General features: G+C 41.7%; 2 protein-coding genes across 4 annotated transcripts in view; one reads left to right on the forward strand and one right to left on the reverse strand.

The window, feature by feature from the left end:
• ZNF391 (zinc finger protein 391) lies at positions 1–14,722 on the reverse strand. Of its 3 annotated transcripts, none has more exons than XM_005553777.5 (3): positions 14,513–14,722; positions 4,264–4,368; positions 1–3,527 (listed from the first exon to the last, which is right to left on the reverse strand). In XM_005553777.5, the coding sequence occupies exon 3, from the start codon at positions 3,447–3,449 to the stop codon at positions 2,373–2,375; it is 1,077 nt and encodes a 358-aa protein (XP_005553834.2). In that variant the 5' UTR covers positions 3,450–3,527; positions 4,264–4,368; positions 14,513–14,722; the 3' UTR covers positions 1–2,372. The 3 variants fall into 3 exon arrangements, with proteins under 3 accessions (XP_005553834.2, XP_005553837.2, XP_005553839.2); XM_005553780.5 differs by having other exon boundaries at positions 14,402–14,722; XM_005553782.5 differs by having other exon boundaries at positions 14,370–14,722.
• LOC123572768 (uncharacterized) overlaps positions 14,603–26,422 on the forward strand; it is a 25,294-nt gene continuing 13,474 nt past the window's right edge. The window contains exons 1-2 of the mRNA XM_074039115.1: positions 14,603–14,803; positions 25,397–25,516. Of these exons, the coding sequence (XP_073895216.1) occupies positions 14,603–14,803; positions 25,397–25,516 (321 nt within the window). The remainder of the gene's footprint in view (positions 14,804–25,396; positions 25,517–26,422) is intronic.

Raw genomic sequence — 26,422 nt, forward strand, 5'->3', positions numbered from 1 at the left:
TGAATCAGTAGAATCATAACAATTAGAATTTATTGAGTATTTACTATATGTCAGGCACTGTTTTACTACTTTACATAAATGAACTCACTTATTCTTTACAATAATCTCATGAACTGGAAAGCCAAGAGGTCAGCATCCCAGGAGATCTAAAGGAGTCAGTCTAAATAGTCAGTTATATATGTAAATTCAAGGAAAAACAAAGTGGGCCAAAACACCTATGAGGTTACCTCATCATTCAAAAGACTAAAAACATTATGCTGGTAAATTAAACCCTATGCATTTAGATTAAAACTAGAGTCCAGGCTGGCATTGTACTATGTATTATATGAGGCTTATAAAAGATTTAGGATGATTTACAACTTCAAAACAGCTTATGTAAAAAAGTACTTGTGAAAGAACCAGAAAACTAAAGAAGGTGTCTAACACAGGAGAATAATGCAAATCATCACTACAAAGGATTTCTAAGAAGGTAGGGGACTGAAAGTATCACAGAGTCAGGATATGAGTGTGGCATTTAGAAAAGGGTAGAAAGGGTTTCTGGAATACAAAGAAGAAAGCAGGACATGTAAAAGTGCCAAGGAATGGTTTGAAAAGAAGCAAAGTGTGAGAAGAGGGTATAGTAGGGACAAAAAACAGACCTGCCCGCATGCATTACCTTTGAGAAGAGAAAGGAAGTAAATTAAGTAGATCAAACTATGAAAGGTCTTTAGGTTAAAGAAGTTTCCATTTGGGGCAGAGGTCACTGGGAAACTGTAGACTATTTTTTAACAAAATAGTAGTTTAGTAAGGAGCTAGATAATGGTAGTGAGTCAACAGTGATCAATTTAGTAATCTAGGCACAAGGTACCAAGAATTTGGAAGCAGCAGTAGAAAGAAAGAAATCAATTATTAATCTATATCAAATAAAGTCAAGTTGATTGATTACAGAGGATAAAGAGGAATCAGTGAGCAATAATTACAGGGCATTCAGTGTCTACTCAGCACTTTGTGATGTTTTATATCAATCAATAACAAGATTTCTGGCAGGTGTGGTGGCTCATACCTGTAATGTCAGTGTTTTGGGAAGCCGAGGTGGGAGAATTATTGGAGTTCAGGAGATGGAGGCCAGCCTTGCCAACATAGTGAGATCCTGTCTCCACAAACAAATTTTAAAATTTTGGGTGTGGTGGTACACACCTGCAGCCCTAGCTACTCAGGAAGCTGTGGCAGGAGCCCAGGAGTTCAAGGCTACGGTGAGCTATGATTGTGCCATTGCACTCCAGCCTGGGCAACAGAGTAAGACCTTCTCTCAAAAATAAAACAACAAACAAACCAAGATTTCTGTCTTCAAGAAGTGTATAATCTAGTTGCACTACCTCAAGTTTTATAACTTGATGAAATGAGATTATTCTGGCCTAACCCTGGTCCTAAATCACAGAGCTGATCATTGACAATCAAAGAAATGCTGGGAGGTAGGAAAAGTGTAGATCAGCACAGAATCATAGATCCTGAAAGAAGCTCAAGCTTTAAGGTATAACAGTGGCCAAAAGTGCCAGTTCTGCAAATGTCAAGTAGAAAAAGGACTGAGAAATAGGCACTGGGTTTGTCCTTGAGAGATCAATCTTCCAAGATTGGTGAGGGTCAAAGCCACAGAATATAAGTTTCATGAAGTCTGTAAATGAAAGAAAATTTAAAAAACAAAACAAAAAACAGCACAGCATTTGGCAACTTTTTTTCCCGAGATCATGGAGGAACGTCTCCAAGGTTTTTGGAACATTCTTGGTAAAAATGTGATAAAATAACACTAGGATTAGTTACGCACTAGTAAAAAAATGAGTTATACTTTGAGGAAAAATGCTACTACAAAAAAGGTAAGAGAAGGAGGAAGATGAGAAAACTCTGTCTTTGCAAGTCAAGAGAATGAATTTGCCTCAACACTATTATCCCCAGATGGTAAGAAATTTTTGGTCCTGCTCTGAAGCCAGATCCCTCTCTTCCGGTACTAGAGCCAGCAAGTATGAAGACACACACACAGGATTTTCTCTTCATGTGAAGGGGCAGATGTGGTTAGAAAACAGAGGATTACCTCGTGGTTCAGGGACCCACGCTTGATGGACTAGATTAGCAGAGAAACTACAAGGTGTCAGGTAGCTTTATACTCTAAAGTTGGAGCCCTTCAGAATATTAGATTGCATATGTTAGGTTTTTTGAGTCATCCTTTTGTTTTATTGCAAACTTATTTGAGATGGATGAAAAGAATGAATGAAAGCTTAAAACGGGTATAGGTATCTAATAAATCAGAACAAGTATATATATACTTGAAATATATATATTTCAGTGGTGGGAGGTTAGGTATATATGTTCTTGTGCTAACATTAATAAAAGCTCAGATATTACTCTTTAGTATGAAGGTGCTGATGTCTGATGAGAGTTGAACTCTGACTGAAGGCTTTTCCACAGTCATTACATTTGTACGGCTTCTCCCCGGTATGAATTCTCTGATGAATAATAAGGGATGAGCTTCGACTGAAGCCCTTTCCACACACTCTACACTCGTGGGGCTTTTCTCCAGTGTGGATTCTCTGATGTTCTGTAAGAGATGAGCTTCGACTGAACATTTTCCCACAGTCATCGCACTCATAGGGGTTCTCCCCAGTGTGTGTTCTCTGATGTTCAATAAGCGATGAGATCCAACTGAAAGCTTTTCCACATTTACTGCATTCATAGGGATTCTCTCCAGTGTGTATTCGTTGATGCTGAATTATGGTTGAACGGTCACCGAAGGCTTTCCCACATTCATTACATTTGTAAGGCCTTTCTTGAGTATGAGTTCGCTGATGTTGACTAAGGTTAGTGCTTCGGCTAAATGCTTTTCCACATTCACTACATTCATATGGTTTTTCTCCAGTATGGATTCTCTGATGTAGACTAAGATGTGTGCTCCGGCTAAAAGCTTTTCCACATTCATTGCATTCATAAGGTTTCTCTCCAGTGTGAGTTCTTTGATGTTCAGTAAGATGTGTACTTCGGCTGAAAGATTTCCCACATTTGTTGCATTCAAAAGGCTTTTCTCCACTATGAATTCTACTGTGTACAAGAAGGTCTGATTGGTAACTAAAGGCTTTTTCACATTTATTGCATTTACAAGGTTTTCTTTGTGAGAAAAGTCTTTGGTGTTTAATTAAATCTGAATTATCTTTGGAGTTTTTCCTAGATATTGGGGATCCATCTCCCTTTGGAATATTCTGTTGTGTGTCAAGCTTTGGGCTTAGACTAAATTCACTGGATTCAGGGCCTCCCTCCCCCATGAAAATTTCTTCAAGTGTCACTGACACTTTTCTGACCACTGTGTTCTCAAAAGAGGATTTCTTCTGTGCAGGACATTTTGTCTGCCTTGATAATTGGCCTTCATTTTTAGAGGCTTCTTCATTTGTAGGAACCTGAGCAGTATTCTCTCTGAGGCTTTCCATTGCTGAGCCTGAAAACTCTAGTTTTTTGGAAAAAGTCTGATTGGTGTTGATGCTTTGGTTCAGTTCAAATTCCTCTATCTGAAAGACATTTAAAGTGTAAATGTCACCTGTGTCTACTGTGGAGAGCAAAGAAAATAAACCAGCAGAGAAAAGACAACTAATTTGAATTCATGCATACTAGCAACTTTATGTGAGGAGAAAACAAAAAAGGGTAGTGGAGGAGAACAAAGCCAGAAGAGATAAGAGGCAGAATTTTTGCAGTGGGCATGGTGAACACAGAGACATCAAGAAATATCGAAAGAGTTATTGGGTAATATGCTAACCCAAACAAATGGAAATGAGCAGGTGTACCAGCTGATGACAGAGAGTTGGGGATTAAAAGGTAGCTTTTATGGTAGCTGATTAGTCATGGAAAATGAGAGCAAGGAGAAGGATGAGAAGAATCGAGACTCTCAAGCGTAGAAAAAAGAAATGGAAAAAAGAAAGATGACTTGATCAAGCCTGAATGCAATCATTTTCCTGGGATTGAAAGAGAATAAAAATTTCAGAAATAATAACTACCACACTGCTCTTCCCATTTGCCTCTCAACCCTTCTTCCAATTATTATACTTCAGGTATTCTTCTAAAGAAGTCTACAGTCCTAGACTATCAGAGATTTAGCAGAACTTAGACATCATCTAGGCCAACCCACTCATCTGACAGATAGAAAACAGATTGAGTCACTTGCCTACATGACCCAACAAATTGCAAGGGCTTGGACTAGAACTCATCTTCTCAACATCAAATTGGTGGTCTTCTTATGACACTACTTACCTAGACAGTAGAGGCACTGCCCTCTTCAGCTTTCCTGAAGATCCAACATCTACTGTTATTCTTCCTCCAACTGGGTGATAAAGTCCAATTCACATGCTGGGGTTCCTGCAGATTAGAAATGATTTAACACAAGGCTGCTGGTGCTGAAGACACAGAGCTATCCAGAGCTCAATCTCAGTGTTTTTATCTATAGAAAAGGTAGAGTGAGCTTTCACAGGGTCTATGGCAGGAGGGGCTGGAGAAAATGAGTCTCTGAAAGGGACTAAAATTAGATGCCAAAAGATGGGTTACATACACACACACGGGTTACATACACAAACACATACACATCAGAATTACTTATGACACTTGTTACTCCAGATATCTGAACCTTGCTTTGGATCTAGCAAGTCTGATGGGACCCAGGCATTTGTATTTTAATAAGTTCACGTGACTTGACAAGTTGAATGTCCAGAAAACCTTAGAAATACAGTCTAGGTTGCTTGAACAAAGTGCTAACTTGGACTATCTTCTGCCCCCTAACATTCTTCTCACAGCAGGCGGGTATAAAACAGAAACTCAGCTTCCCATAGGACAGGAGGCCCCTTCTCTCTACAAAGGGGTTGAAACTTCCCAAAGATCTCAAGTTTCCCAGGTACTAGACAGTTAGCTTTCCCAGATAACTCTTGTTTAAAAAGCAAACACCTCACATTCATATTGCCTGGCACCAAGTAGTATGTTCATCTGAACACTGACAATGTTGTTTTCCACTTGTATTATAAGAAGTGAGAGCAACAGGGCAGCAAGGACCTCTCCTGGAACACCAACCTATCAGAGTGTCCAGCAGAATATCCTGGCTCCAGCAGCCTTTGTCAGGAAAATAAGAAGATCTGGGAACCTGTGCTTTTTCTTCTTGCCCATCCCTGGACTCTAAATTTCCTCATTAAAGCTTGTTTAACCCCTCCTCTTAATTAACTTGGAGCCCTTGTGTATTAAAGGAGGCAATGAACTGTATAACAGTTCCCCCAAATATTTCTGCTCACAGCATAACTTGAGATCCATGAGATTAGGGAGTTAATCTGGCTTCATAAAAATCTTTCCTTTCTCATAGACTGGGACCTCTCAGATGTGGAGGTTAGCCTTGGAGGATATGTGCCAAGAAGCCATGCATGGAGAACCTCAAGTAACATGATGATGCCGTCTATGTTCAGCTTTGCCAAGAACATGCCTTTCAACTGAAAACAGGGAAGATAAAAAGCACTACTACTGGGTTGATGCAGAAGTCAGAATTTCTTATTGTAGAATCTTACATTAAGATCCAATTGCTGTGGGGCGCAGTGGCTCATGCCTGTAATCTCAACTCTCTGGGAGGCCGAGGCGGACAGATCACTCGAGGTCAGGAGTTCGCGACCAGCCTAGCCAACATGATGAAACCCCGTCTCTACAAAAATTAGTTGGGTATGGTGGTGCATGCCTGTAATCCCAGCTACTCGGGAGGCTGAGGCTGGAGAACTGCTTGAACCTGGGAGGCAGAGGTTGCAGTGAGCTGAGATCGCAGCACTGCACTCCAGCCTGGGTGACAGAGTGAGACTCTGTCTCACACACACACAAAAAAGATCCAGTTGCATACTTTATGATGCCAACATTCCTAAATAGGAATTTGCCTTACTGCTACCTTGGCTAACTTCCATTCTTGCAGCTCAGATCCTTAAGCTCCTCCATTGTTATCTGATATGGTTTAGATGTTTGTTCCCTCCAAATCTCATGCTGAAATGTGATTCCTCCCCACCCTCCCCTGAAAAAAAGAAAAAAATGTGATTCCCAATGTTGGAAGTGGGGCCTGGTGGGAGATGATGGGATCATGGAGGCAGATTCCTCCTGACTGGTTTAGCAGCATCCCCTTGGTGATAAGCGAGTTCTTGCTCAGTTAGTTCATGTGAGATTTAGTTGCTTAAAAGTTCGGGACCTCCCCTCCCTTGCAGTCTCTTGCCCCTGCTCTTACCATGTGACATGCTTGCTCCTCTTTTACCTTTCACCATAATTGGAAACTTCCTGAGGCCCTCTCCAGAAGCAGATGCTGGAGCAATGCTTGCACAGCCTGCAGAACTGTGAGCCAATTAAATCTCTTTTCTGTATAAATTACCCAACCTCAGGTATTTCATTTCCATAGCAATGCAAGAATGGCCTAACACATTATTTTATTGTCAGTTCACTACTACCTTTCTCTTTTATTATAGTGATCCTCAAGATGGCATCCTAGGGAGACTTTGGGGGAATTTGTGAGGGTGTTTTGGGTTGTCACGATTGGATAGTACTATTAGAATTTAATGGGGGCCAGGGATGATAGACATTCCTGCAGAACAAAGAACTGTCATTTATCCTACCTGACTTTCAAAAAAGTTGTTAATAGTTACCTGAAACTAAAACCTAATAACGCTTTATGCATACATACACTATTTTGCATAGCTTTAATATGTATTGGAAAATCAAGGAAATATACATTTTTTTTCTTTTTTTGAGACAGGGTCTCACTCTATCACCCAGGTTGGAGTGCCGTGGTACAATTACAATTCACTGCAGCCTTGACCTCCCCAGGTTCAGGTGATCCTCTGACTTCAGCCTCCTAAGTAGCGAGACTACAGGCACACACCACCATGTATGGCGAATTTTTATTTTATTTTGTAGAGATAGGGTTTCACCATGTTGCCCAGGCTGGCATCAAACTCCTGGGCTCAAGTGATCTGTCCACCTCAGCCTCCCAAAATACTGGGATTACAGGGATGAGCCACCGAGTCCAGCCAAAATATACATTTTTAGTTTCAATGTTATTAGGAATTTTTCACCATTTCAGGGAAGTAAAGCCACTTATAGTATTAGATTAACAAACATAATTCATAAATCAGGCTGCATTTGTAGTTGAATTCACAGTGGTTCTAATAGGTGTAAGCATCTATTTCATCCAGTCATTTACCTGCTGAAATGCATATTATTTGATTATAAATAATTTTCCTTTTCCTTCTCCTTCATATTCTAGTTAAGGTAACATATTGATACTTTTGAAATTATTTCATAGGTAGGTAGTATAATCTATGAATTTTATTTCAGAATAGTAAAGGGAATGGTAGGTCTGAAGGGTAGAGAAATAATTCTCTAGTGCAATGGAACTAAAATATTGACAATTACATGATAGATGAATACTGCATCTCCCAGTAGGTAAATTACAAAGCCTCTAAAGCTACTAAAGCAAAAGTTCTTGTCCCCAACAGAAGTCTCTGAAGATTTGAGAACACCCATACTGCCATAAGGTAATATGAGAACTAATGGGAATGTTGTACTTAGTGGAATATTACTACATTATTAAATATCATATCCCATTCTGGAGAAGAGAGATTGTTAGGAAATATTTAGTTTTTGGAGGCAATATGAAAGCAGGGAGATCCAAAATTTGAAGATTTTTGCAAACTGTCTCACTAGAAGAACCCTGAAATATAGGATATCTAAAAGTAGGCCGAATATCCTGACAAGAGAAAGAACTATGACAGAGTTCTTGGATATGGCCAAGTTGAAGTTCACTCTCATGCTTATTAATATTTTAATTACTGTCAAACTGTGCCAATTTGATATGAGACTATATATAATCAACTAATGTGTATATACTGTGTATTAGGCTGTTCTTGCATTGCTGTAAAGAAATACCTGAGGCTGGGTAATTTATAAAGGAAAGAGGTTTAATTGGCTCATGGTTCTGCAGGCTGTAAAAGCATGGTGTTGGCATCTTCTCAGCTTCTGGTGAGCCTTCAGGGAGCTTTTACTCATGACAGAAGGTGAAAGGGGAGCAGGTATATCACATGGTGAAAGCAGGAGCAAGGCAGGAGGGAGGGGCCACAGACTTTTACACACCAGATCTCACGAGAACTCACTCATTATTGCAAGGACAGCACCAAGCCATGAGGGATCTACCTCCACGATCCAATCACCTCCCATAAGGCTTCACCTCCAACGCTGGGGATTACAATTCAACATGAGATTTGATGGGGACATATATTCAAACCATATCATTCTGCTTTTGGCCCCCAAGTCTCATGTCCTCACATTGCAAAATATAATCAGTATTTTTAGGGGACTGCTCAACAGTACCCTAAAGTCTTAAGTCACTCTGGCATTAACTCAAAAGTCCCAAGTCCAAGTCCAAAGTCTCATCTGGAGATGAACTTCTTCCACCTATGAACCTGTACATTACAATTTATTTACTTCCAAGATACAATGGAGGTGCAGGCACTGGGTAAACACTCCCATTGTAAAAGGGAGAAATCAGCCAAAAGAAAGGGCTACAAGCTCCACTCAAGCTCGAAATGCAGCAAGGCAGTCATTAAATCTTAAAGCTCCAAAATAATCTCCTATATGTCCCACATGTAGGGCACAATGGTGCAAGGGGTGGGTTCCCAAAGTCTTGGACAGTTCCACTTCTGTGGTTTTGCAGAATTCAGCCCCACATTGCTCTCCCAGGTTGTTGAGTGCCTGTGGCTTTTCCAAGCACAGGGTCTAAGCACAGGATCTACCATTCTGGGGTCTGGATGGTGGCTCCCTTCCCACAGCTCCACTAGGCAGTGCAGTGGGGACCCTGTGTGGGGCCTCCAGCCTCACATTTCCCCTCTGGACTGCCCTAGTAGAGGTTCTCTAAAGGGGCTCTGCCCCTTACAGCAGGCTTCTGCCTGGACACCCAGGCCTTTTCATACATCCACTTAAATCTAGGCAGAGGCTGCCAAGCCTCCTTTACTCTTGCACTGTGCATATCCACAGGCTTAACACCACATGGAAGCCACCAAGGCTTACAGTTTCTACCCTCCAGAGCAGCAGCCTGAGCCGTACCTGGGCCCATTGGAACCATGGCTGGAGCCCAAGCAACCAGGATTTAGGAGCAGCCTCCTGGAGTGGTGCAGGGCAGTGGGACCCAGGATCTGGCCCTGAAATCCTTAAGCCCTCCTGGGTCTCTGAGCCTGTGAAGGGAGGCATCGCCTCTTAGATCTCTGAGATGCCTTTCAGGCCTTTTTCCTGTTTTCTTGACTATTAGCACTTGGCTCCTTTTTAGTTTGCAAATCTCTCTAGTAAGTGGTTGCTCCATGGCCTGCTTGAATTTCTCTCCTGAAAAAGCTTTTTTTTTTTTCTTTTTTCTCTGCAAATTTTCCAAACTTTTATGCTCTGCTTTCCCTTTAAATATAACTTCAAACTTTAAGTCACTTCTTTCCTCCTACATCTGAGGACAGACAGACTGTTAGAAAGAGCCAGGCTACATCTTCCTAAGGCATAACACATATGACCTTTGCTTTAGTTCCCAATAAGTTCTTCATTGCCATCTGAGACCTTGTCAGCCTGGACTTCACTGTCCATATCACTATCAGCATTTTTGTCACAAACATTTAACCAGTCTCTAAGAAATTCCAAACTTTCCCTCATCTTCCCATCTTCTGAGCCCTCCAAACTCTTCCATCCTCTGCCTGTTACCCACTTCCAAAGTTCCTTTCACATTTTTAAGTAACTTTATAGCCAAGCATGCTCCTCAGTACCAATTTGCTGTATTAGGCCATTCTTGCATTGCTATAAAGAAATACTTGAGGCTGGGTAATTTATAAAGAAAATAGGTTTAATTGGCTCACAGTTCTTCAGGCTGTACAACCATGGTGCTGGCATCTGCTCAGCTTCTGGGGAGACCTCAGGGAGCTTTTACTCATGGTGGAAGGCAAAGGGGCATCAGGCACATCACACGGCAAAAGCAGGAGAAAAGAGAGGTGGAGAGGTACCACACACTTTTACACAACCAGATCTCATGAGAACTTATGCATTATCGCAAGGACTGCACCAAGCCCTGAGGTATCGACCTGTAAGATCCAGTCACCTCCTGTCAGGTCCCATCTCCAACATTTGAGATTACAATTCAACTTGAGATTTGGTGGAGACACGTATCCAAGCCATATCATACTGTACAGTGCAAGCGTCTCAAAGAGTAGTTATTTTTTTCATTTCAAATAAGCTCATTATATATACAACTGTATTATGCATTAGATGTGTTAGTGTATGTGACACATATGATAGATAGATACAAACTCCACTAGAGAAACTTTCTACCTAGAAAAAATTTAAAAAGAACTTATGAAAGGAATCTAACTTGGAAGTAGTCTCCAGAAACGGCCTTTCTTTGGGCCTGTCTATTCTAAGAATTTTATGAATATTGACTCATTTTAACTCTGTGAGAGGGGAATTATTATTATTCCCGCAATACAAATAAATAGTGTAAGTACAGAGAAGTTAAGTAATTTGGCACAAGGCCAAGTAATAAATCCTAGATTCAAACTCATTATACCATACAGTATGTGTTGCTTCTCAACAGACAGGGAAAGAATGCCTGAGTCACACTTTCTGTTTAGGGGCCTGTAAATGGCCAAGAAACTAAACTCCACTGATGTCAGAAGGATATCAGCATGACCTTGACTTCAGAGTGGCGTAGGAGTGTAGAGAGTGATGACCTCCCAGAGCCAGTCCCTGAAACGCTGCAGTAAATCTCAGCCACACTAACAGCCCTATCTGTGTAACCTATGGAGTAAAGTCTCTGGCCTTGGCCGGGCATGGTGGCTCATGCCTGTAATCCCAGCATTTTGGGAGGCCGTGGTGGGCAGATCACCTGAGGTCAGGAGTTTGAGACCAGCCCAACATGGTGAAACCCAGTACTACTACAAATATAAAAATTAGCCAGTCGTGGTGGCACGCACCTGTAGTGTCAGCTACTCAGGAGGCTGAGGCAGGAGAATCACTTGAACCCAGGAGGTAGAGGCTGCAGTGAGCCAAGACTGTACCACTGCACTCCAGCCTGGGTGACAGAGTAAGACTCCATCATCTAAAAAAAAAAAAAAAAAAAAAAGTCTCTGGCCTCCACTGAAGTGCAAGTGGCATCCTTAGCACAATTCAGGGAAACATCAGATAGAGGCCCAGAGCTACAGGCACTGACTAGGTAAGCTGGATTTTGGTTATAGCTCCATTGGTAGCTATATAGAAATCAGGGGAAAATAAACAATCTGGTTTTGTGTCTCCTCACCTGAAAAATGAAGATGCTGGACTTGATTTGTCCAAAGCTATCTGATACCCAGTAGTTTAACTTTAGATCCCAAATTTTGAGGCACATAGCCATCTGCCTAGACTAAGGGGAGAGAACTACAATGAATCTACTCTTTTTCAAATCCTCACAGACATGTAAGATCTCAAGGTCCATGTTTCAGATAAAACCATTCAAGAAATAGGCCAAAAAAAGCCTGTGTTCATTAATTAATAATGATAAATTAGAGTGAGGGAGTGTTGAAGATATTAAGAACAGTCAACAGCCAAATAAAGAATAGTCCCCTTGGCAAAATTTGGCAGACTCATCTAAGAAGGGACAAATGTGTCTCTGCTTGCCAAGATGGAACACACTTTCAGAAAAGAGAGAAGAATACTTAATTCATGTGGAATATGGATCTTATGGAGAGGTAGACAGTTGCCTTTCCATCATCTGCCTCCACTTGGTTTTATTTTTAATGAAAGGCAGAAATGGGCAAAGGTCATAGTCTAAGGCATCCAGAACCTCTGTCTAGTAATGTCCACATCCAGCCCTGTTGAATGCAACCCTAAGGATTAAGAAGTAAAACGATTGGGAGGCCGAGGCGGGTGATCACCTGAGGTCAGGAGTTCAAGACCAGCCTGGCCAATATGGTGAAACCCCATCTCAACTAAAAATACAAAAAAATTAGCTGGGTGTGGTGGCGGGCCCTGTAATCACAGCTACTTTGGGAGGCTGAGGCAGGAAAATCGCTTGAACCCAGGAGGTGGAGGTTGCAGTGAGCCGAGATAGTACCACGGCACTCCAGCCTAAGCCACAAGAGCGAAACTCTGTCTCAAAAAAAAAAAAAAAAAGTAAAATGAATGCCCAAAGTAATCCCATCTCCTCTCAGATATAAAGAAAATGACAATGGACACTTATGTCTGGGTTTCAAGTTCATCTTTTATGATAAAAGACAGATCTGAGCCAAATCCAAACTTTCTCTAAATTATTTAAGTGATCCAACCTCTTTGACATTCTCTTCATATGGTGTATGAGTTCAAAGACACTATGGCACTAGTCCCCTTACTTCTTCCTGAGGGTCAAAATAGAATACAGATGACACTGCTTACAGCTGTGCTTCCTTGGTCAAGTCACCTTTCTGAAAAATCTTGTACCACATTATAAAACACTATTACTAGCATGGGCTTGTCTTTTCTCACAAAGCTTTCATGAATACTGCAAGTTAAACTATGGCAAAACATTTACAATAAAGAATGATATATAGTATAAGGGAGATGATGCTATTGCTGTGCTCATCTCACATCAATGAATTTGAAAACTGTGATGGTATATGTTTAAGGAAAGATGCTGTCAGAGGATTTATGAGGCTCCCTTCAGCAGCTGCTGCTCTAGAGCATGGAGAGATACATTCTTTTTCCCGGCTTTGGAGGATGTATATAAGATGGGAAAGGGAAGACTAGCGGATGTGACAAAAGTTTCAGGGATAGCCCCCAAACATATTTCAGAGAGGCCAGGAGGTTAAGGCCTGTCTCCACAATGTTAGGCCCATACCTTTTTCCAGAGTCCATCCAAGGGATTCCTCCATCTTGATGTGGAAAGTTGCCGCTCCTTTTATCCTTTCTTCCTCATCCTTTCATTATTTGAGTCACCTTACTGCTCTGTGGATACTGTATTCCCACAAAATCATTATTCTCTTAAGTGGTCACAACATGCTGCTGCCCTAGCCAACCTGGTGGTTTGCCATTCCTTTATATGACTAACTTTCTAGCACTAACAGCGCTGGCCACCACTGTTACCCTAATTATCTAAAATTCTTTTGACATTGCCAGTCTCTCCTATAATCAATTCTTGATCCAGGGATAATTCTCCTTTATTTTCCACCCCCTTCAGAAGGAAGAAGGTTTTGAAGAATCTGGAATAGGGCTTCTCCGGGTGCTTTGTTTTGTGGCACTAGGTTGATTGCTTCCTGGAGTCTTTGCCAATCCACAAAGCAATCAGCAGAAGTGCCTAGGCAGCCTCAGTTTAACCACAGAATAGAGAAAATCTTGTCCTACCAAAGGTGATCTTCAGGTAACAATGTTCACAGAAATTGGCTCAAAGCACAAACTCACACATAAAGCACAAACTCACACACAAAGATCCACAGTAACTGTCAATACACCTACAACAAATAATTAACAACTACTTTATTCAAGTACCAATCTTCATCACCAGAACCAAAACCTAAGGACTGGCACTCACTAGCCTCTACAACTTAAGCAAGTAATTCTTTTTTTTTTTTTTTTTTTTTTTTTGGTGCAGGGGAATGGAGTTTCACTCTTGTTGCCCAGGCTGGAGTGCAATGGCGTGGTCTCGGCTCACTCCAACTTCCGCCTCCTGGGTACAAGTGATTCCCCTGCCTCAGCCTCCCGAGTAGCAGGGATTACAGGCGCGCACCACCACTCCCACCCAATTTTTGTATTTTTAGTAGAGAAGGGGTTTCACCATATTGCCCAGGCTGGTCTTGAACTGCTGACCTCAGATAATTCGCCCGCCTTGGCCTCCCAAAGTGCTGGGATTACAGGCGTGAGCCACTGACCCCGGCCGAGCAAATACTTCATCTCTGTGTGCCTCAATTTCCTTATCTGTAACATGGGGATAATAATAGTACACTATTTCATAGGGTTGATGCGAGGATTAAATGAATTAATGCAGGTAAAAACTCTTGGAGCAGTGCCTGCACTCAGTAAGCACCAGGGAAACACGCCAGTACCGAAGCCCTCCCTCGCCCAGCTAGAGGGGAAGCAGGGTGCAACCCTGCTCTTTCTCATCTCCCAGGGATACACCCGGGGAAAACCACTGGCTGTCACTGCCGCAGAGGAACTAGGCTGGCCCGCCCGTGAGACGAGTGCTGGGGGCCCTCTCGAACCCTCGCCACTCAGCTTCCCAACCGTGGAGGTACCTCCTGACCCGACCTGCAGCCAAACCACCCGCGACCCTTTCGCCCGCTTCCTTCGAAGAAACCGTGTTTCCACTTTCCAGAACCTCCAAGAGCACCCACCTCGGTCCCGGGGCCCTGTAAGCCCCACTCACCGGCCGCCTCCGGCCGAGTACCCCCGACACACCCCGGGCAGGTCCCGCACTTGGAGCGGAACCTGAGTGCGCGGGGCTTGGGGAAGTCGGAAGGATTAAAGAGAAACCCACGCGTCGAATCGCTGCTCCATCGCCCGTCAGGTTTCCTAGGATCACAGGCACTCTTCCACTTAGGCTGCTGCTGATCATGCTCTGCTCGGTATGCGGGGCCAGGCATTGTCTGAGCAGTCGCTTGGACCTAAGTCTCCTGACGCCGACGACCAGTTGCAAAACAGAGACCACACAGAGAGTGGGCAACATATCAGCGGCGGTCGCAGCTCTGCGCCTGCGCCCGAGAGCCAGCGAGAGCAGGGCTGTGCTGGGATTCACTTTCCTGAAAGTTTTTGCAAAGCCCCTCCCCTGGTATGTGAGAGGCTGAGAGGTTGGTGCTAGAGGCAAGAGGAAGGGGGTCTGCGAGAGGTACCGAAGACCACCTTAATGCACTACAAAGTATAGCCTACATCGGTGGTTCATAGAGTTTTAAATAGCGTACATAAATAAATCACCAAGCGAGCTTGTTAAAATACAGCTTCACAAGATTTACACTCCGAGATTGACTCATTGGCCTGGAACATTGCATTTTCAGCGGGCATCCCAGATAATTTTGATGCAGGTGGTCTCTCCAAACTGGCTCCGTTGCACAATCTAGATGCTTAAATACGGTTAAATGCAAGACACGTCTCAAATTTCACCAAAAGAAAAAGATAAATAAAATCAGGACACTACCATAATCTAGTAGATTTTTTAAATTCCAGATAATTTTAATATAAGGTAATGAAGTTGCACAATGTGCCCTGGGAGTTCAGAGTACGGGAAACTTATGGAACGAGGGACATTGGAGTGGTTTAAGCAATGGAAGATTTAACGGAAAACATAGAGGAGGGCAACCTTACAAATAGTTGAGGAACTAGAAGAGTGGAACGCATGTGCAAAACTGCAGATCTGATATATGACAGCTGTGCACAAGTACCATAGAAACATCAAGTAAATATAAAGCATGAGCCTTGACGTACAAAGGAGCAAGATCCAAATTATAAAGCTGGAAAGAGATAAAATCTAATTTTATCATTTTCTATTTTTAAAAATTAAAAATACTTTCAAACTGTGGTAAACTACGCATAACATTAAAGTTACCATTTTAAAGTCATACAATAAAGTTTTTAGTGTATTCACAACAGCACCATCACTATCTAATTCTAGAACATTTTCATCATCCCTAAAGATGCCCATTGAGCATTCTCTATTCCCTGCTCCCCACAGTCCCTGGTAACCTTTATTTTATATTATGTTTCTATGAATTTGCCTGTTCTAGATATGCTGTATAAGTAAAATAATACAATATTTGTCCATTTATTTCTGGATTATTTTAATTAGCATAATATTTTCAAGGTTCATTAATATTGCAGCATGTATCCTTCATGCCTTTTAATAGCTAAATAATATTCCATTGTGTATATGTGTGTGTTTATACATAAACAGTGTATAAATATACATACATAATATTTTGTTTATCCATTCATCTCTTGTTGAACACTTGGGTGGTTCCCGCCTTTTGGCCATTGTGAATAATGCTGCTATGAACATTGGTGTACAAGTATCTGAGTCACTGTTTTCAATTCTTTGGGTATACACCTAGGCGTTGAATTGCTAAATCATGTGGTAATTCTGTGATCAGCTTTTTTGAGGAACCATCAAACTGTTTTCCCTAACAGCTGCATCATTTTACATTCCCATCGGCAGTGCAGGAGGGTTCTAGTTTCTCCACATCTTTGCCAACATTTGTTAACTTCTGTTTTGTTGTAGTTGTTGTATTATAGCCATCCTAATGGGTATGAAGCTTTATCTCATTGTGGCTTTGATTTGCATTTCCCTAATGGCTAGTGATGTTGAGCATCTTGTCATGTGCTTATTTGTATGTCTTCTTTGGAGAAATGTCTGTTCAAATCCTTTGCCTATTTTGAAGTAGGTTTTGTTGTGTTGCATAAGTTTTTATATATTCCACATATTAATTCTTCTTCAGATATATGATTTGCAAATATTTTCTCCCGTTCTGTGAAGTTTTTCTCTCTTTTGATAGTGTCCTTTGATGCATAAAACTTTTTGATTTTGATCAAGCTCAATTTATTTTTATCACCTGTGCCATACTTGAAAATTACATTCTCTAATAAAGATTTTTATGTCTTCTGCTAAGAGTTTTATAGTTTTACTTCTTAAATTTAAGTCCTTGATCCATTTTGGGTTAATTTTTATAGATGGTGTAAATACTACAACTTTATTATTTTGCATTTGGATATCCAGTTTTTCCAGCACCATTTGTTGAAAATACTGTCCATTTCCGATTGAATGGTCTTGGCACTTGTTGAAAATCAATCAACCATATATGTGAGGTTTATTTCTGGGCTCTCTTTTCTGTTTTATGGGTCTATATACCTATTCTCCAGCACCACACTCTTTACGTTACTGTAGGCTTGTGTAAAGTTTTGAAATTATGAAGTGTGTGTCTTTAAACTTTATTCTTTTCTTCAAGGGTTTCATTGGTTATGTAATGTGATTTTCCATATGAATTTTAGGGTGGGATTTTCTATTTCTGCAAACAAAGGTTGAAATTTTTATAAGGAATACATTGAATCTGTATATCAAATAGTATTATCATCTTATCAATAGTTAGCCTTCCAACCCATGAACATGGGATGTCTTTCCAATTATTTAGGTCTTCTTTAATTTCTTTAAGCAATGTCTTGCAGTATTCAGTGTACAGATCTTTCACTTCCTTGGTTAAATTTATTCCTAGGTATTTTTATGCTATTTCTAGTATGTATATATTCATTGCCATAAATTCCCCCTAAGCACTGCTTTCACAGCATTCCATAAATTTTGCTAAGTTGTGTTTTCATTTTCATGTAGTTCAAAGTATCTTTTAATTGCTCTTGGCATTTTTTCTTTGACCCATGTATTATTTGGAAGTGTATTGCTTAATCTCCAAGTATTTGGGAGATTTTCCAATGAGCTTTCTGTTATTGATTTCTAGTTAAATCTATTGTCATCTGAGATAAGTCACTGTATAATTTCTATTCTTTTAAATTTATTAAGGTATGTTTTACAGCCCAGAACATGGTCTATATTGATTAATGTTCCATGTGAGTTTGAGAAGAAAGAGTATTCTGCTGTTCTTGGATGAAGTCTAAGATGGCTATTATATCCAGTTGATTGATGATGTTGTTGATTTCAACTATATCCTTACTGATTTTCTGCTTCCCGGATCTGCACATTTCTGATAAAGAATATTTGAGATTTCTGTGACAGTAGATTCATCTCTTCCTTCTTGAAGTTCTATCAGTTTCTGCCTCATGTATTTTGAAAGTCTGTTTTTAGGTGCATACACATTAAGGATTATACCTTCTTAGAGAATTAACCCCTTTCTCATTACATAATTCCCCTTTTTATTCCTGATAGCTCTCCTTGCTTTGAAGTCTGCTCTGTCTGAAATTAATATAGCTACTTCTGCTCTCTTTTGATTAGTGTTAGTATGGTATAACTTTATTGATTTACTTTTAATCTATATGTGTCTTTATCTTTAAAGTGAGTTTCCTGTAGATAACATATATTATTTCTTCACAATCTCTGCCTTAAAATGGTGCATTTAGACCACTGATGTTGAAAGTATTATTGATATAGTTGGATTAATATCTACTATGCTTGTTAACTGTTTTCTATTTGTTGCCTTTGTTCTTGTTATTTTTGTCTACTGCTTTTTTCTGACTTTTTTGTTTTAATTAAACCCTTTATATGATTTTATTTTTCTTCATTATTAGCATATTAGTTATACTTCTTTTTTCTAAGTGGTTAATCTAGAGTTTGCCATGTATATTTATAACTAATCTGAGTCCACTGTCAAATAACACTATAAAGCTTCATGGGTAGTATGGCAAGTACCTTATAATAAAAAAAAATTCTTTTTTTTTTTTTTTTGAAATGGAGTCTTACTCTTGTTGCCCAACCTGGAGTGCAGTGACACGATCTTGGCTCACTGCAACCTCCACCTCCCATGTTCAGGCTTCTCCTGCCTCAGCCCCCTAAGTAGCTGGGATTGCAGGTGCCCGCCACCATGCCCAGCTGTTGTGGGAAGTCAGGGACCCCAAACAGAGGGACTGGCTGAAGCCATGGCAGAAGCCATGGCAGAAGAATATAAATTGTGAAGATTTCATGGACATTTATTAGTTCCCCAAATTCATACTTTTATAATTTCTTACTCCCGTCTTTACTGCAATCTCTGGACATAAATTGTAAAGATTTCATGGACACTTATCACTTCTCCAATCAATACCCTTGTGATTTCCTATGCCTGTCCTTAATCTCTTAATCCTGTTATCTTCATAAGCTGAGGAAGATGTATGTCGCCTCAGCATGCTGTGATGATTGCATTAACCGCACAAATTGTTTGTAGAGCATGTGTGTTTGAACAATATGAAATCTGGGCACCTTGAAAAAAGAACAAGATGCCAGCAATGTTCAGGGAACAAGGGAGATAACTTTAAACTCTGACTGCCAGTGAGCCGGGTGGAACAGAGCCATATTTCTCTTCTTTCAAAAGCAAATAGGAGAACTATTACTGAATTCTTTTTCTCAGCAAGGAACATCCCTGAGAAAGAGAATGTGTCCCTGAGGGGAGGCCTCTAAAATGGCCACTTTGGGAACAGCTGTCTTTTACGGTCGTAGACAAAGGGATGAAATAAGCCCCGGTCTCCTGTAGCGCTCCCAGGCTTATGAGGACGAGGAAATTCCCGCCTAATAAATTTTGGTCATACTGGTTGTCTGCTCTCAAACCCTGTCTCCTGATAAGATGTTATCAATGACAATGCGTGCCTGAAACTTCATTAGCAATTTTAATTTTGCCCTATCCTGTGGTCCTGTGATCTCACCCTGCCTCCATTTGCTTTGTGATATTTTATTACCTTGTGAAGCATGTGATCGCTGTGACCCACACCCTATTCGTATACTCCCTCCCCTTTTGAAAATTGCTAATAAAAACTTGCTGGTTTTAAGGCTCAGGGAGCATCACGGAACCTGCCGAAATGTGATGTCTCCCCCGGACACCCAGCTTTATAATTTTTCTCTTTTGTACTCTTTCCCTTTATTTTTCAGACCAGCCGACACTTAGGGAAAATAGAAAAGGACCCGCGTTGAATATCGGAGGTGGGGTTCCCCTGATACCCAGCTAATTTTTGTACTTTTAGTAGAGATGGGGTTTCGCCATGTTGGCCAGGCTGGTCTCGAACTCCTGACCTCAGGTGATCTGCCTGCCTTGGCCTCCCAAAGTGCTGGGATTACAGGTGTGAGCCACAGCGCCTGGCCAATAACAAAATAATTCTAATTTCTTCTTTCTGTTCCTTGGTTCATTGCTGTCACTCATTTTGCATATACAGAAGTATACATAAGAGTGTGTGTATATTTAATTGAATATACACAATATATCATTGAATAAATACATTGTTGTTATTATTTTGAACAAACTTTTAGGTCAATTAAAAATTGGCTGTATTACATCAACTAAGAATAAGAAAAATGTTTTTATTTTACCTTTACTTATTCATTATCTTTTTTTTTTTTTTTTTTTTTGAGATAGAGTCTCACTCTGTCACCCAGGCTTGAGTGCAGTGGTGTGATCTTGGCTTACTGCAACCTTCGCTTCCCAGGTTCAAGCAATTCTTGTGCCTCAGCCTCCTGAGTAACTGGGATAACAGGCATGCACCAACAAACCAGGCTAATTTTTGTATTTTTAGTAGAGACAGGGTTTCACCATGTTGGCCAGGCTGGTCTCGAACTCATGCAAGACAGGTCTACTGACAACAAATCCTTTAACTTTTGTTTCTCTGAGAAAGTCTTTATTTTTCCTCAACTTTTGAAGGATAATTTTTTCAGAGTACAGAATAGGTGGTTTTTAATCTCTAAACACTTAAATATTTCACTCCACTCTCTTCTTCCTTGCATGGTTTCTGAGAAGTCAAATGTAAATCTTATCTTTACTCCTCTATATATAAGTTGTTTTTTCCCCTCTATGGCTTCTTCGAGGATTTTTCTTTAATTTTGATTTTCTGTAGCTTAAAAATATTATCCCTAGGTGTTCTAGACTAAATGTTTGTGTTTCCCCAAAATTTATAAGTTGAAACCCTACCCCTCAATGTGGTATTATTAAGAGATGGGGCCTTTAAGAAGTAACTAGGATTAGATGAGGCCGTGTGGGTGGGGCCCTCATTAATAGGATTAGTGCCCTTATAAGAGTCATGAAAGAGCTTATTTCCTTTCTCTGCTCTCCACCATGTGAAGATACAAGAGCTTAGCAGTCTGCAACCCAGAAAAGGGCCCTCACCCAAATCCAATTATGTTGTCACCCTGATCTCAGATTTTCAGAACCCAGAGGTGTAAGAAATAAATTTCTTTTGTTAATAAGGCACCTTGTCTACGATAATTTGTTATAGTGACTCAAACTGACCAAGCTACTAGGTGTAGTTTTTTTAGGCATTTATTTTGCTCAGTGTTCTCTAAGCCAATTTGATCTGTGGTTTGATATCTGACATTAATTTGGGAGAATTCTCAGTCATTATTGTTTCAAATATTTTTTCTCTTTCTTTATTCCTTCCTTCCCCACCCCCTGTCTTTGTGTCTCTCTCTCTCGGTGTCTTTCTTCTTTTTTTGGTATTCCTATTATACCTATGTTATACCCTTTTGTAGTTGTCCCGGTCCTTAAATATTCTGTTTTTTTCAGAATTTGTTCTCTTTGCTTTTCAGTTTTGTGTTTGGTTTTTTATGAGACAGGGTCTGACTCTGTTGCCCAGGCTGGAGTACAGTGGCACAGTCTCAGCTCACTGCAACCTCTGCTTCCTGTGTTCAAGCCATTCTCCAGTCTCAGCCTCCTGAGTAGCTGGGACTACAGGCATGCGCCACCACTCCCAGCTAATGTTTGTATTTTTGGTAGAGATGGGGTTTTACTATGTTGGCCAGGCTGGTCTTAACCTCCTGACCCCAAGTGATCTGCCCACCTTGGCCTCCCAAAGTGCTGGGATTACAAGTGTGAGCCACTGTGCTCAGCCTGCTTTTCAATTTTGATGCTTTCTATTAGGATAAACATCAAAATCAGAGATTCTTTTTTTCTGCTATGTCTGGTCTACCAATAAGGCCATCAAAATCATTTTCATTTCTGTTACAGTGCTTTTAATCTCTAGCATTTCTTTCTGGTTCTTAGAATTTATATCTCTATGCTTATATTACCTATCTATTCTTGTATGGTGTCTACTTTACCCATCAGAGACTTTAGCATCTTAATCTTCTTAATCATGGTTGTTTCAAATTTCTGGTATGAGAATTCTAACATCCCTACCATATGTGAGTCTGGTTCTGATGCTTGCTCTTCCTCTTCAAACTGTCTGTATTTGTTTTTGTTTTGTTTTATTTTTTGCCTTTTTCACACGCCTTGTATTTTCTTGATATCTGCAAATGCTGTGCTGAGTAAAAGAACTGCTGCAAATAGGCCAATTTTTTTTGCTTTTTTTTTTTTTTGGTTTTTTTTTTTTTTTTTGAGACAGAATTTCCCTCTTGTTGCCCAGGCTGGAGTACCATGGCGCAGTCTCAGCTCACTGCAACCTCTGCCTCCCGGGTTCAAATGATTCTCCCGTCTCAGCCTCCTATAATGATAAATCAGTCTCCTGAGTAGCTGGGATTACTGGCGTCTATCACTATGCCTGGCTAATTTTTGGTATTTTTAGTAGAGATGGGGTTTCATCATGTTGGCCAGGCTGCTTTTGAACTCCTGATCTCAGGTGATCTGCCTGCCTCAGCCTCCCAAAGTGCTGGGATTATAGGCATGGGCCACTGCCCCCAGCCTTTTTTTTTTTTTTTTTTTTTTTTTTTTTTTTTTTTTGAGATGGAGTCTTGCTCTGTCACCCAGGCTGTAGTGGCCCAATCTCGGCTCACTGCAACCTCCACCTTCCGGATTCAAGCAATTCTCCTACCTCAGCCTCCTGAGTAGCTGGGATTACAGGTGCATGCCACCACGGCCCAGCTAATTTTTGTATTTTTAGTAGAGACAAGGTTTCACCATGTTGGCCAGGCTGGTCTCACTGACCTCAGGTGATCTGCCTGTCTTGGCCTCCTAAAGTGATGGGACTACAGGTGTGAGCCACCACACTCAGCCTAAAACTTTTTTTGAGACAGAGTTTTGCTCTGTCACCTAGGCTGGAGTGCAGTGGCATGGTCATGACTCACTGCACCCTCCACCTCCTGGGTCAAGCACTCCTCCCACGTCAGCCTCCTAAGTAGCTAGGACTACAGGCACATACCACCATGCCTGACTAGTTTTTCTGTATAGACAAGATCTTACTATGTTGCCCAGACTGGTCTTGAACTCCTGGGCTCAAGCAACCATCCCTAGGCCTTTAGAAATGTGGTATCAAGGTATGGGGGAAGGGGAAGCATTCTATAGTTCTTTGAGTAGGTCTCAGTCTTTTGGTCAGTCTATATCTCTGGATTGGAAACTTCACACCTTTCTCAGTTTCCCCTACCCCCCTTTGGTGGGACAGGATGACTAGAGTGGGCTAGAGTTGGGTATTTCCCTTCTTCCATGTGGGAGGCTAGAGATGACTGGAGTTGGGTATTTCCATTTCCCAAGGTCTGTTAGGTCCTGATAAAAGCCCAGCAGGTTAGGCTCTGGTTAAATAGTTTTGTTTTTGTTGTTGTTGTTGTTGTTTTCTAGATACTTAATTCTCACTTCCATCTGACTCAGTGGTTCACAATTCCCTTTAGATCCTCCTTATGTCACTTGCCAGGTTGTGTTCTCAGAACCATTACATTACATTATTAACTCATTTAATCTTCATGACAATGGGTGGAAGGAGCCACTTAGGAATAATATCAAGGGACAGCAGTGGCCGGGCACGGTGGCTCAAGCCTGTAATCCCAGCACTTTGGGAGGCCGAGACGGGCGGATCACGAGGTCATGAGATCGAGACCATCCTGGCTAACACAGTGAAACCCCGTCTCTACTAAAAAATACAAAAAACTAGCTGGGCGAGGTGGCGGGCGCCTGTAGTCCCAGCTACTCGGGAGGCTGAGGCAGGAGAATGGCGTAGACCCGGGAGGCGGAGCTTGCAGTGAGCTGAGATCCGGCCACTGCACTCCAGCCTGGGCGACAGAGCGAGACTCCGTCTCCAAAAAAAAAAAAAAAAAAAAAAGGGACAGCAGGAGGCACCTAAATACCTAGTTTTACAAACTTCAGAAGAATGTTCCCTACCTCCCTCCCCTCCCTCCCTCCCTCCCTCCCTCCCTCCCTCCCTCCCTCCCTTCCTTCCTTCCTTCCTTCCTTCCTTCCTTCCTTCCTTCCTTCCTTCCTTCCTTCCTTCCTTCCTTCCTTCCTTCCTTCCTTCCCAGAGTCTTGCTCTGCCACCCAGGCTGGAGTGCAGTGGCACCATCTCGGCTCACTGCAACCTCTGCCTCCTGGGTTTGAGCGATTCTCCTGCCTCAGCCTCAAGCCCTTACCATTACACCCAGCTGATTTTTTTGTATTTTTAGTAGAGATGGGGTTTCACCATGTTGGCCAGGCTGGTCTTGATAAGGTTATACCTTATCAATGGATGGAAACTGATTTAGTTTCTATTTTAAGTATGAAGAGACTGGATCCCAGAGATGTTGTCATTTGTAATACGGAGATGTATACAAGATCAGGCAGAGGAGCTAGAGAGCACATACACACATATGCCCCAATCCAAAAAATACCACAGTGAGATAGTATAGGAAAAAGACTGAACTGAGAATAGAAAGGGATTCTAATCCTAGTTTTGCCATTTGCTAGTTGTGAAACTTTAATAACATCTTGGGCCTGTTTCTACAGCAATTAAGAATATGTGCTCCTGTAGTTAAATCAAGTGAATGACCTTGGGTGAGTTACTTAACCTCTCTGTGACTATTTACTCTTCTGTAATGTGTTAATAATAATTCGTTCATTTCAAATAGCAAAATTCTTGACAATCTCATGATTTCAGCAAACAAGATAATCTTTTTTTTAGTGAGAGTAGCAAGGCAAAGCTGGGCATGCCATTGGTAAGGAAACAATAAACATTTAAAAAGAGTGATTATTGAGGCAGGAAAATAGGGCCTGGAGGCAGGGAATATACAGCTGGTGCACACTTCAGGTATAACAGGAAATATCCTCTCCATATGGCTTACACCATAAATGACTTTGTAACTTTACTTCATCCTCTCCATTTACATAGGGCTTACGGAAGTAACCAATTGAATCCTCTAGGGGGTATTTAAACGCCCAAAACTTCTGTACCGGTATCTTTGAGTTCCTATGCTTGGTACCCTGTGGAGTGTACTTTCACTTTCAATAAATCCCTTTGTCTCTTCCTTGCTTTGTTTGTGCGATTTGTTCAATTCTTTGTTCAAGATGCTGAGAACCTGGACTCCCTCCACCTTTAACAATTATGACACTTTACAGCTGCTACAGTATCATTTTGGTAGAAATATTGCTTGACGTTAAGTTTGCAGCAGCCTGTCAGTGTCATTGAGTCTGGTTAATAGCAGGGCTGATTTTTGCCTTCTCAAATGCGATAAAACATGTAAAGTACTTAGAAGACAGCCTGACATACAGTGTGTGTTTAATTGGCTATTTTTATTGTAAAATAAAGGTGTCTGATTTTTCTGGGGCCCTGTGATTTTTAATTAGTGGTTTAATGTTTGTGTGTTATAAAAAGAGATAATGAGAACCTGTTTTTGTCCTTTGCTTACTAGAGAGCTGTCAATGATGTAATGCAGAGGAACTTTACTGCATACAAATTATTCAAGTTATACCCTAGTCACAGTGAAAGTGTCACATAGATCAGACTCTCCAGCCGCCATGCCTACACCTCCCAATTAGGATCTCAGGCCTGTGCTAGCCACGTCCCAAACCCTAAATCTCTCCAGCCGCAGACAGCACTGGGAAATGTATTCTGCGTGCAAGAGCCAGCCAGCCCACAGCCAGTCAAGCGTACTTCAATTCGGACAGGTAAACCCTTTGTCAGCGCGCTCCTCCGCGTACTGAGTGTCAGTTGCACCTCTTACCTGATAGGTGGGTGGGCACTCGCCTATGGAGGAGCCTGAAGCTTCCAGGGGTGCCTTGCTATTTCAGAAGAAAGCGGCCAGAAGGAGCGGGTGGGGAGCACTGTAGAGGTGGGAGTGGAGGCTCACTTTTATACCTGCGCTTGTCGCTTATTCCAAAAGGCGTAGGGGAGCCCGGGACGCGCCCTCCAGGGCACTGGGCGTGCAGTGTATCCTGCGGGAACCCGAGCCAGCTCTGGGCCATGTGGGGTTGAGGGTCGTGGAAGGTTTCTAGGCGCAGGAACGGCGGCGACTGTGGCTACTGACACTAAGAAGGGTCCCCGGGAGTTTTGCAAGGAATTATTCAGAGGGTGACGACGGCCAGCGGGCGCTGGTTATAAAATTCCAGGCTCAGCCCGGCCTCCAGAGGTCAGAAATAGGTGGTTGCCTGAGACGGAGGGACGAGGCGAACTCCCGGAGAGCCACAAACTGGAGAAGCCGCTCCCGCTGACTGGGACCAGGGACTCTCCCAGAAGAGGCCGAGGGTCACTAAGGAAATATAACCAGTGGTAGTGCAAGGAACGGAACCTGCGTGCTGTCACAGTGGCTGGAGCAGGTAAGGTGGAGGCTACGACTTTGCCTGAAGAGAAGTAAGAAATAGCTCAAGAGCGAGTGTGTTCTGGGAACTGATTTGAGGAAAGAGAGCTTTCCCTTTCCCCACGTGAAGGCTGAGGAAAACACACACACACACACACACACACACACACACACACACACACACACACACGAGTTTTCGTGTGAGAAATTGGGAAGAAAGCGAAATTTCACGCTTGTGTAGTAGGGGCTGTATGAAGACGACCAAAACCCCTCTCCGGGTCACTTCAAATGTACGCACCCCTTTCCCCACGCCAG

The sequence above is a fragment of the Macaca fascicularis genome, chromosome 4 (assembly GCF_037993035.2).
Source record: "Macaca fascicularis isolate 582-1 chromosome 4, T2T-MFA8v1.1".
Taxonomy (NCBI): Eukaryota; Metazoa; Chordata; class Mammalia; order Primates; family Cercopithecidae; genus Macaca; species Macaca fascicularis.